This window comes from Lontra canadensis, unplaced genomic scaffold, assembly GCF_010015895.1.
Source record: "Lontra canadensis isolate GAN:19392208 unplaced genomic scaffold, GSC_riverotter_1.0 scaffold10, whole genome shotgun sequence".
NCBI lineage: Eukaryota > Metazoa > Chordata > Mammalia > Carnivora > Mustelidae > Lontra > Lontra canadensis.
The window spans coordinates 3,597,063-3,609,909 of NW_022631004.1; the positions used below are offsets into that span (position 1 = coordinate 3,597,063).

General features: G+C 33.8%; 1 protein-coding gene across 5 annotated transcripts in view; it reads left to right on the forward strand.

Annotated features, from left to right (window-relative positions):
* Window positions 1-12,847, forward strand: part of CLCN3 (chloride voltage-gated channel 3) — a 97,590-nt gene that overhangs the window by 44,855 nt on the left and 39,888 nt on the right. For all 5 annotated transcript variants that reach the window (XM_032855475.1, XM_032855477.1, XM_032855476.1 and 2 more), the window contains one exon: window positions 10,236-10,393. In XM_032855475.1, the coding sequence (XP_032711366.1) occupies window positions 10,236-10,393 (158 nt within the window). The remainder of the gene's footprint in view (window positions 1-10,235; window positions 10,394-12,847) is intronic.

The window sequence follows — 12,847 nt, forward strand, 5'->3', positions numbered from 1 at the left end:
AGAGTTTTATAGTTTTAGTTAGCCCTTATGTTTATATCTGCGATCCATTTGGAGTTAATTTTTATGTTAGTATGAGGTACAGGTCCAGCTTTATTCTTTTGCATGTGGATAGCCAGTTGTACCAGCATCATTTATTGAAAAGACCAACTCTTTTTTTTTTTGTTTAGATTACTGATACTAGTAAATGAATTTTTGTTTACATAGGTATGTATGAATTTTTTGTACATAACTTTATAGAAGCATTTTTCATAATAGCCAAAAGGAGGAAACAATCTAAATGTCAGTCAGTGGATGAATGGATAAATAAAATGCAGAATATTCATAAGTGTAATAGTCACTCATAACAAGTAATAAAGTACTGATACATGCTGCAACATGCTTGAACCTTGAAAACATGGTAAATAAAAGAACCCCAATACAAAAAACTATGATTCCATTTATATAAAATGGCAAATAGGCAAATCCATATAGGCAGAAAGTAGATTAGTAGTTGCTAGGGAATGGGGGTGGTAAAAAGTTTTGCATATGGGGGAAAAATAAACAAGACAAAGTTTTCTTATCAATAAATTTATTTTTGCGGGACACCTTGGTGGCTCAGTTGTTTGAGTGTCTGCCTTTGGTTTAGGTCATGATCCCAGGGTCCTGGGATCAAGTCCTGCATTGGGCTTCCTGCTCAGCTGGGAGTCTATTTCTCCCTCTCCCTCTTCCTGCTTCTCTCCCGGCTTCTACAGAAGAAATGAAATCTTCAAAAAATAAAAAAAGAAATATACAGGAGAAATAAAATCTTCAAAAAAATTTTTAAAAATAGTTTTATTTTTGCAAGAAAACTGCAACTCAGTTAACAGCTCATTGATTGGATAATTTTTCCTGCCTACTGAGCTGTTTTAGTGTTGGTGATACTTGAACTATGGAAATATTGTTGATAATATTTGAATCACAAAATGTCCATTTCATAGAAAGATTGGTTATTGACCATGGATTTTAGAAATGTGTTTCTATGTCCATACAAGCTGGCCGTAATTAGTTATTTACTCAAAAATATATAGGATTTTAGATTAATATACAATTGTAGAAGAGCTCATTGTTCAAATTTGTAAGACATTTTCTTCCCCCTTCTTTGTCATTTTGTCAGTCTTCTGGGTTAAAAATAATGCCATATGAATAATATAATGCAACCTGGTAAAGTTTTGAATACCAGGATAGTTGAGTAGAAACAGTAACTCGTGTTTATTGATTTCCTGTTTATCAGACTTAGTATTAGATATTTTACGTGATTTATTTCCAGTTTACACATCGTACTCTAAAAGTGGGTGAAAAAACCCAGTCACCTCCAAGAGGTTAGTAAGTAACTTGTGCAGGGTATAGTTACATAGCTAATAGGTGGTAGAGCTGGAATATGACTTTGCTCCAAGGGCATTAAGGTAATGGAATTTCTCTACTAGGTCACTCTGCAAAGAAGGCAGTCTTTTTTCTAGTCTCCCCACCATTCCTCCAGCCATTACGTAGTAGAAGGGTATTCATTGGCACCTGGTAGTCAGACCTCCAGAAACTTTTTCAATTTTTTTCTTAAATTCGGAAACTGTTACTTTACTTAATTAATTTATTTATTTGGGGGTGGAGGGGGACTAGTACCTTAGATTGTACTTTCTTACAATCCAAGTAGCAGCAACTCTCCTATCCTTTGGAAGTGAAGTCATTGAAATTAATAGACCCCCAGTGTCTTTGCATCATAGTACTCAAGATTTACATTTCCAAGAGATAGTTTTATCAGTCTGCCTTGGATCATGTGCCTTTTTCTTAGCTGGGGAGGGGAGGACACCTTGATTGATGCTCTCCCGAAGACTATATGAAATAAGGGATAGAGATTTCCTAAAAAAAAAAAAAAATGGGTTCTGTTACAGAAAGAAAGGGAAGGGGTTTCTAGGTGGGTAGAAACAATAAGGGACCATTATACAAAGAAAAATCCTAATCTGAGGACAGCTCCTGGTTAATGTGGTTATTTTAAGCTTGGAGATAGATCTGGTTATTGATACTCAATATATGGGCACGTTTGAGGAAAAATGTTAAGAACAAGAAAAAAGTTAAAAATTTAAAAATTGGGAAAGAGGGTGACTAATTAGGCTCACATATGTTTATTGCATATACTGTTAGTAAAGCAAACTAACCTGGAGGTTTAAATTACAGTATGTCACAGCAGTTAATCTGAAGTACATTGAAAATGATGTGCATTATGCACTTAATGATATGAGATAGTTTTTAGAAAGTATGCACGGTAATGAAGAGCTTGTAAATAAGTGTGGCTAGTATGATATCATCTATATTTTTTTGTTGTAGGAAAATGTTAAAGACTGAAGCCAGTTGCCAGTTTAACTATTATAACTTCTGTTTACTCAATTTCCTCTCCTTGCCTCCCCAGCAAACCTCATGTAGTCATGTAAGGATTGGTTCTTCATCTGTTCTTTTTTCAATCCATGTCTTACTGCAGAAACTCAAACCTTTTCTTACTTAAAGCCTTTGAAACCTAGAAACCTATCACTTAAACTCAAAGATACTGGCTTTTAAAATTTTGCCTTTCTATTGATTTTAAAAGCCTAAATTTGAAACTCAGAAGCCAAAGAAATGACTCTTGTTTTCTGTGCTCTCTTGTGTATTTCTTTTCCTTTGGCAATAATTGCCTCACTGAATTGGTAGAAGAAAAATGTGTGGAGAGGATAAGGAAGTAGTGTTGGGTAAGGAACCTTGATCAGTATTTTCAAAAGGTATTCTGGTACACCTCTACCGCTCTCGTCACAGATAAGTAAATGCAAGCTGTATGTGCCTTGAGAAATGGGAAGGCCAGGCTAACTCATGTCATTTTGTGTTAATAGAGTACAACTATAAGGACAGCATTTACTGAGGACAAAGAAAGGCATACTCAGGGAAGTATGGCCTGACCACCTTTATTTCATCCCATACACCTCTTTGTCTTATAGATTTCCCTTTCAGATATCAGCTTTAGGAAAGTCGTATAATAATTTTCTAAATAACCAACCCCTGAAGTATTATTTTAGGAAAGAGAGAGATCTAGTTTATGCACATACTCATGTATGTATGTATTTAAATTTGTGCTTGTGGCATTATCTATAAGATACATGCTTCATTCATGCATAAGATGAAGTTGCAAGGTGAAGCTGGATAACTTGTACTGCATTTTATTAACACAAATAATTTGTATTTATCTCATTTTAATATATGTAAATTAAACTTTAGGTAAATCTAGGTTGCAGTGAACTATATACAAAGAAATGATACATTAGGAATATTTTTATTGTTATTGTTAGGACACATTATACCTTTAAAATTACTCCAGAGGTGGGGTATGTAGGCACTTCTATGATCCTCTCAAAAATGAATGTTCCCTACCCAGTTTAGAGTAGGATAGAAAGTTTTTCCTTTTCTCCTTCTTCATACTACTCAGATTTCCTTGTTTGGCAGAACAAACTATAAAAGAAATATATGAAATGTCATACATACTAAAGTAAAAGTCTGAATTTTTTAAAATAGCCAGCTGATCTTGAATTTTATATAGCACTCCTTTTATAATAATAGATTTTATTAATTTTTCCAATATTGCTAAATTAAGTTTTCTATAAATGTCATTGAGTATGACATTGAGTATGATATTAATTCTTTGGTAGAATTTCTTTTTAAGTTTTCAAATACACAGTTAAAAGACAATATGGAATAAAAGATCATACAGAAAAGCACATATATGAAAAGTTATACTCATCCTGGTACAATATCTTATTTGTTATTATTACAATAGTATTTTTTTTTAATATTTTATTTATTTATTTGACAGAGATCACAAGTAGGCAGAGAGGCAGGCAGAGAGAGAGGAGAAAGCAGGCTCCCTGCCGAGCAGAGAGCCCAATGCGGGGCTCGATCCCAGGACCCCGGGATCATGACCCGAGAGCAGAAGGCAGAGGCCTCAACCCACTGAGCCACCCAGGCGCCCCGTTATTATTACAATAGTATTGACTCTATTCCCTATGTTGTATTTTCTCCATGACTTATTTTATAAATGGTGGTTTGTTTCTCTTAATCCCCTTCACTATTTTATCCACCCCCCACCCCCTTCTCCTTTGGCAGTGACCAGTTTTGTATATTTATGAGTCTGTTTCAGTTTTTGGTTTGCTTTGGGATTTAGATTCTACATATAAGTGAAATCGTATGTTATTTCTTTTTCTTTTCTCTCTTTTCTTTTCTTTTCTTTCCCTCCTTCTTTCTTCCTTTCCATTTCTTTCCTTTTTCCTTTTTCCTTTTCTTTCCTTTCCTTATTTCGGTTAGTATAATACCTTCTAGGTCCATCCATGTTGTTGGAAATGGTAAGATCTCATCCTTTTTCATAATAGATGAATAATATTCCATTATGTATAGATACTAAAATTCCTTTATCCATTCACCTATCCATGGACACTTAGGTTACTTCCATATCTTAGCTGTTCTGTGCAATGCTGCAATAAACATAAGGGTGCATTTATTTTTTCTGATTAGTATTTTCATTTTCTTTAGGTAAATACCCAGAATTGAAATTATTGGGTCATATAGTTTTTCTGTTTTTACGTTTTTGAGGATCCTTCATAATGTTTTCCATAGTGGCTCTACCAGTTGCATTCCAACAGTACATGAAGGTTCCCTTTTTTCCACATCTTCACCACATTTGTTATTAAATTTTATCTCCTTGATACTAGTCATCTGACAGGTATGAGGTGATACCTCACTATGGTTTTGATTTGTGTTTCCCCGATGATGAGTGATGTTGAGTTTCCTTTCATGTGTCTGTTGGCCATCTGGATGTCTTCTTTGGAAAAATGTTGATTTAGGTCCTCTGCCTGTGGTTATTTTATTTTATTTTTTATTAACATATAGTGTATTATTAGCCCCAGGGGTACAGGTCTGTGATTCACCAGGTTTACACACTTCATATCACTCACCATAGCACATACCTTCCCCAGTATCCCACCCTCTCCTTACTCCCCCTCCCCTCAGCAACCCTCAGTTTGTTTTGTGAGATTAAGAGTCTCTTATGGTTTGTCTCCCTCCTGATCCCATTTTTTCATTTATTCCTTTCCTACTCCCCAAACCCCCCACGTTGCCTCTCAACTTCTCATATCAGGGAGATCATTTGATAATTGTCTTTCTCTGATTGACTTATTTCGCTCAGCATAATACCCTCTAGTTCCATCCATGTCGCTGCAAATGGCAAGATTTCATTTTTTTTTTTTATCTCTGCCCGTGTTTTAATTGGATTTTTTTGGGGGTGTTCTTTATATAATTTGGATATTAATGCCTTATGAGATATACCATTTGCAAATATCTTCTCCCATTCAGTAAGTTGCCTTTTTATTTTGTTGGTGGTTTCCTTCATGGTGCAAAAGCTTTTCAGTTTGCTGTAGTTCTTGTTGTTTACTTTTTGTTTTGTTTCTCTTGTTTGTGGAGGCAGATCTCAAAAAATATTGCTAAGGCTGATGTCCAAGAGTTCACTGCCTATGGGTTTTTTTGTTTGTTTCTTTTTTCTTGTTTTAAGAGCGGTTCCTGGTTCCTGTGGTTCCTGGTCTCACATTTAGATCCTTAATCCATTTTGAGTTTATTTTTGTGTATGATGTATGAAAGTGGTCCAGTTTCATTGTTTTGCATGTAGCTTTCCAGTTTCCCCAACATCGTTTGTTGGGAGACTGTTCTTTCCCCATCAGGTTTTCTTGCCTCCTTTGTTGTAGATTATTTGATCATATAAGTGTGGGTTTGTTTTTGGGCTCTCTATTCTATTCCATCGATCTCTGTATCTTTTTTTGTGCCAGTATGTTACTATTTTAATTACTATAGCTTTGTAGAATCATTTAAAATCTGGGATTATGATACCTCCAGCTTTGTTGCTTTTTTAAGATTACTTTGACTGTCTGTGGTCTTTTGTGGTTCCATGCAAATTTTAGGACTATTTGTTCTACTTCTGTGAAAAATACTATTGTTATTTTTAGTAGGGATTGCTTTTGAAAGTGTAGATTGCTTTGGATAGTATGGACATTTTGACAATATTAAGTCTTCCAATCCATGAGCATGGTATATCTTTCCATATATTGGTGTTGTCTTCAGTTTCTTTCTTCAGCGTCTTTTGCTTTTCAGAATACAGTGTTTTACTTCCTTGGTTAAATTTATTCCTAGGTGTGTGTTTGTTTGTTTTTTAGATGCCATTGTGAATGGGATTGCTTTCTTAATTTTTTTCTGCTAGTTTTTTATTAGTATATAGAAATGCAACAGATTTCTCTGTATTGATTATTTATCCTGCAACTTTACTGAATTCATTTATTCTAATAGTTTCTTGATGGCGTCTTTAGGGGTTTCTGTATATGGTATTATATCACCTACAGATAACAACAGTTTTACATCTTCCTTACTGATCTGAATGCCTTTGGTTTTCCAGTACTTGTTGAATAAAAATAGTGAGAGTGCTCTTGTCTCTGATCTTCGTGAAAAGCTTTCAGCTTTTTACCATTAAGTATAATGTTAGCTGTAGTTTTGTCCTATCTCGTCTTCATTATATTGTAGTATGTTCCCTCTGTACCCACTCTGTTGAGAGCTTTTATCATAAACAAAATGTTGGATTTCGTCAAATGCTTTTTCTGCATCTATTGCATCTATTGAGATGATCATATGATTTTTATCCATTTTGTTAAAAATGATTTGTGGATTTTTTTTAAAAGATTTTATTTACTTATTTGACAGAGATCACAAGTAGGTGGAGAGGCAGGCAGAGAGAGAGAAAAGAGGAAGCAGGCTCCCGGCTGAGCAGAGAGCCTAATGCGGGATCCCAGGATCCTGGGATCATGACCTGAGCCGAAGGCAGAGGCTTTAACCCACTGAGCCACCCAGGGGCCCTAGAATATGCCTTTTTTTTTTTTTTTTTAAAGATTTTATTTATTTGCCAGAGAGAGCAAGAGTGAGCACAGGCAGATAGAATGGCAGGCAGAGGCAGAGGCTGAGCAAGGAGCCTGATGTGGGACTCGATCCCAGAACGCTGGGATCATGACCTGAGCTGAAGGCAGCCGCTTAACCAACTGAGCCACCCAGGTGTCCCTAGAATATGCTTTTTTTAAACACCATTGCTCTGTATGTAGAAGCAAATGGAAGCAAATAGGGATGAAGGGACAGACCGACCTACAAACAATCTGTTGGGGACAAAAGCTGCTCTGGCTAAATCCCATGCTAACACGTCCTGTAGCAGTCCCAGTAGTTGTAAGGGACAAAACCTAAAAGCCCAAAGCACAAAACATTGGTTCATAGGGTCCTCTGGTTTAAAAAGTTTGAATCCTTAATTTCTGGTTTTCAGATATTTTGAATTGCTTCATAGTTTTGTAAGTTAGATGTCAGAGTAGTTTCTGCAGAGTAACTTTTAGAAAATCATTAAAGACAAGACCCATAGTTAATGTAAATATTGTTAATTGTGTTGCTCTACCTTTTATTACCTCATAAAAATGAGTATCTACTTTTTTACTTCCTGCTTTATGTCTTGGAGTAATACATGCCTCATTTGTTTATCATCTTTGTGGTGCAAACAACTTGACAATTCTTATTGTGGGGCTGCTGATGTATTGTGTGGATATATGTTAAGTGGTATAGAAATTTTGCTTTTTATATTTTGAAGAGTAATTAAGATCAGCAGACCATGCATGTTTCTTTAACTCTACCCAAATAAAGGCAACATGGGGTGGGGGGAGTTGGAAGTTTTCAAAATATATCATAGTAGACTTTTAAAAAACATTTTTTTTTTAATTTCTGTCTTAGAGATGTTGAAAAATAAAAGAATCCTTTATACCTTTCACCCAGATTTCTGAAATGTTAACATTTTACCACATTTGTTTATTTGTCTCTTACTCTTTTTCTCACTGTTCTATGTGCTATTTGCTATGTAACACATACTGTTTTGTGTGTGTGTGTGTGTATGTATAATACATCAAATGTGTTTGTGTGTGTAAATACTTCAGTGTGTATTTCCTTATGAATGAATATTCCCTAATATATAGCCATAGTACAGTTTTCAAAATCAGAAGATTGATATTGATATGTGCCATTATCTCATCTAGAGACTGTTTACAAATTTTTCACTTACTTTACTCTGTGCTTTAAACAAAAAAAACACATTTTTTTCCTTGTCCACATTCTAGTAATCTAGAAGCACCTGTTACGTTTAGTTGTTATGTCGTTTCTCCTTTAATCTAGAACAGTTCCTCAGTCATTCTTTCTCTTTCATGACTGACATTTTTTGAAGAATGTAAGCCATTTATTTTATAGAATTTTCCTCAACTCGTGTTTGTTTTTCCTTTTAAGATTCAGTTTATGCATTTTTGGCCAGAAGTGACGTCGTCATATCAGAAAACCATTGAAGCTTTTGATACGTCCTTCCAAAAACATGTTTTAAATTACCAATTTTATTATCGTTTAGAAAGCAGAGTCCACGATTCTCAAATTTGTCCAGACGTTATAAATACTCATGTTTATTCTCTAGTAGTTTTTTTCCTTAAGAAAATTTGTGGCCTTTCAGCCAGCTTTTACCGAGTGGAAATTGCTGAATAAAATCAGAGTAGAGAGAGGAAGAAAGAGCTAGTGTAAAAACGCATAAGGTTGTTTTATGTAAATCAACATGGGCTGTTGCAGGGATTGAGTTTTTAAACCCTCAGCCAAGAATGATACATTATTCATTCCTGGAGTACATCTGCCAGAACACTGAGATCAATATACTATTCTTCTTTTAGAAGTTTTATACTTTCCAAGGCAAATATTTCCAAGGCAAATATATCAGGAAGGGAAGAGAGAACCCTGTTCTACCTGGTAGAAGTAAATAGACATTAAGTTTGTTTATAATATTCAGTATTATATTGAGTCAGGGACAATGTTTTTATTACCTTTGTATCTCCTATACTATCTAGAAGAGTGCCATTAAGTACAAAATTCCTAGTAAATGTCTTCAGTTGAGTTTGGTTTGTGCTGTAGAGAATTTAAATCAGTGGTTGGGCCAAATGCTGCTCTTCACCTGTTTTGTAAAGTATTATTGAAACACAACCATACCCATTCATTATATATTATCTGTGATTTCTTTTGTGCTACTATGGCAGAGTTGTGTTGTTGTGACTATGTGGCCTTCAAAGCCTAAAGTATTTACTTCTGGCTCTTTTTTTGACCCGTCTTTTGGATTATGAGCACTTTGGCATTAATTTGTTTTTGTTTTCCTTCTAAAGCACACAGTGAGATGTTTTACCACACTGTGCATAACGTAGGGATTTATGCAAGTGTAACTGCAAAAAATTTTTTTTTGGAGGTGGACTTTGCTGGGTTTGAGAGCATCTGTGTATTTAAATTTTGGTAGCTTTTACTTTCCAGAGGGGTTATACCAGTTTATACTTAAACTAATAATTTTGTGGCAAGCGTTCTTTCCCCATAACTTTGCTAACTCAGTGCCTTAGTCACCTGTTTAATCTTTACCAGTCTGATAGAGGAAAATGATATTGTAGGTTTGATTTGTATTTCTCTTTTTTGTGTTGGATTGAACTTTTTAAATTTAAGAGCCATTTGTGTTGGATTGAGCTTTTAAAATTTACGTCTTTTTTGTGAATTGTCTTTCAGTGTCCTTCCTGGTATTAAGTCATTTACAAGTATATAGTGAACACGTGTCAAAGATTTATTTACTACTAGTAAGGAAACTAGCTTGATGACAAAGATGACTTAGAGGAGAATGTGTGAGATGATGAAGTATCAGTGAGAAATTTTCTTACAGGGCAAAAACAAAAACCCCAACACTAGAACTCTTAAGTATTATCTTTTCTACTAGAAATTGAATTACATTTTTGCTGGATGAAAACAATAATTTTCAATTTATCAGTCTTCTCTAAGTTATTATCTAACTTTACAGAGTCAATGTCCTAATCAATAGAAAATAATAAATCAAAGTCTTCTGGCTCAGAGCAAAAGATGACTACTAGGCAGGCTTATTTTTGATACTGTAGTATACGTTTGTAAGGACATGCCATGGTCTTTAGCCTTATTTCAAAGTTTTGGATGACTTTTCTTGATGTTTTCCTTCCTCTGTTTTACTACATTTCAAGTGATACTATTTCTTTATGAATTACTAGTAAACTATTAAGAAGGTTACATAGTTCACCATTGTCTGTCATAAAACATACTGTTCTTTTTTTGCTTTGTAGGAACTCATTATACAATGACAAATGGAGGCAGCATTAACAGTTCTACACACTTGCTGGATCTTTTGGATGAACCAATTCCAGGTGTTGGTACATATGATGATTTCCATACTATTGACTGGGTGCGAGAGAAATGTAAAGACAGAGAAAGGCATAGACGGGTAAGTGTTTTCAGTAATTTATAGTGTAGTGTGTAACTAGATAATTTAATAATATATTTTTGCCAATGATCTCAGGCTACCAAAATATATATCATGCATTAAAGTACATTTAAGTAAATTTCTACATTTTATGAGTAATACATGTTTTTTTTTTCTCTCTATGTAATTTTTTTTAAAAAGTTTGTTTATACCTCTGGAAAGGACTTGAGGTAGCTTAAAATAAAAAAAAGGAAACTAGTTCAAAACAGGAAGGACCAGGAAAACACAGCATGTGAGTTGGGAAGGAAGATTGAGGTATAGAGTCAGCACGATTTTTGTCTTTGAGCAGCACAGCAGTTACAGTAAAGGAGGAAAGTTGTTATGTAATTCCTATTATTACAAAAGAAGAAGCATATTGGAGAGATAGCTTCATGGGATTTTACTGTTTTCTTTTATCTCCTTTTTCAGTTTTATTTATTTATTTGTTTTTAAAGTGTTTTTTTTGTTTGTTTTAAAAAAACAAATTTTTTAAATTTAGTTTTGAGAGAGAGAGAACATGAGCAGGGGTGGGAAGGGAGAGGGAGAAGCAGACTCACCAATGAGCAGGGAACCTGATGCGAACTCAAACCCAGGAGCCTAGGATCATGAGCTGAACTGAAGGCAGATGCTTAATTGACTGAACCACCCAGGCACCCTCCTTTCTCAGTTTTAAATGCTGGGATTTCTCAGATTGAGTCCTGTAATGGGCATATTTAAGTGTTGTAATGAATCACTAATTAAAAAAAAAAAAAAGAATTACTTACATTGTAATAATATTTCCAGTGGTTTTTATAGCAAATGTATATTTCAGATACATCTTGGGCTAAAAAGAGTTGGGCTAAAATTTCTTCAGAAATCAGCTATTCCATTTGTAACATCAAAAAAAGAAATAGATAAATTTCTGCTAAATTAAAAAAAATAAGTTTAAAGTTTTATCTGTATTTTATCCATTAAATAAAAAACGTTAAAAGAAGAATGGCTTAAAAGTGTCACTTGTGAGTTGTGACTTACTGATGTAATCCAAAAATAAATTAAAAGAAAAAAAACTCTCTTTGAAAAATAAAATTCCAAATTCCAAAAGGCTTTTTATAACTTTGAGGTCTGAAAATTACTTATAAATGAAAATAACTGCTTGTAAAATTAGTTAAAACCTTTCATATTAATGTATACATGTATAGTAAAGTTGAAATTAGAATTAGATCATTTTGTTTATGACAAGTATAACCCCTGAGATTCATCAGTCAGTATTTACTTTTTTGAAGATACAATCCAGTGGTGATTTTCAAAGTTTCTCATCTTAGAACACATTTTTATTTTATTTATTTTATTTTATTTTATTTTATCATCTGAGAATACTTATTTTTTAGATTTATTTTTTAAATTTAAATTCTATTAATTAACATAGTGTATTATAAGTTTCAGAGGTAGAGTTCAGTGATTCATCAGTTGTATGTAACACACAGTGCTCATTACATCATGTGCCCTTTTTAATGCCCATCACCATGTTACCTGATACCCCGACCCTCCTCCCCTTCAGGAACCCTGTTTGTTTCCTATGGTTAAGAGTCTCTTATGGTTTGTCTCCCTCTCTGATTACATCTTGTTTTATTTTTCCCTCTCTTCCTCTTTGCTACTCTGTTTTGTTTCTTAAATTCGATATATGAGTGAAATCATATTATAACTGTTTTTCTCCGATTTATTTTGCTTAGCATAATAGCCTCTAGTTCCATCCATGTTGTTGTAAATGACAAAATTTCATTTTTTTGATGGTCGAGTAGTATTCCATTGTGTATATATATACTGCATTCTCTTTATCCATTCATCAGGAACACTATTAAACTCAAAACTCTATACAGTTATTGAGGATGCATAGGGAACTTAGTTTATGTGGTTATATTAATTGATATTTACCATATTAGATACAGAAACTGAGAAATTAAAAAACGTTGATTTATCTAAAAGTAACAAAACCCCCTTACACATTAATATCAAAACATAGTTTTACAAAAAACGAAAACATATTTTTATGAAAAATTATTGTGTTTCCCAAAATAAAAAAATATTTAGTGACCGATGACCAGTACTTAAAGACTTTTCTAAAGCAATCAGGGTTGATACTAACAAGTATGATTTTTTTAATATTGTATAATGAAAAGTGTCATTCTTATAAGGGTCCTTATAAGAAATAAGGAATCTGCCATCATTGCAGTGATATATGTTACATTTTTATAAATCTCATTATTGTTGGTTTAATGAAAGACTGCTGGATTTTAATATCTGCTTCTGCCTTCAGTCTGTTGTGGTATGTTACTTGGGTTGAAATATATGAAGAAAATCCAACCTCATATAGATGGGTAGTTGGAAAATCTAGGAATATTTTAATAACCTTTTTATATCATTATGGATATTCTTTGATTCTATACCAAACTGACAGGT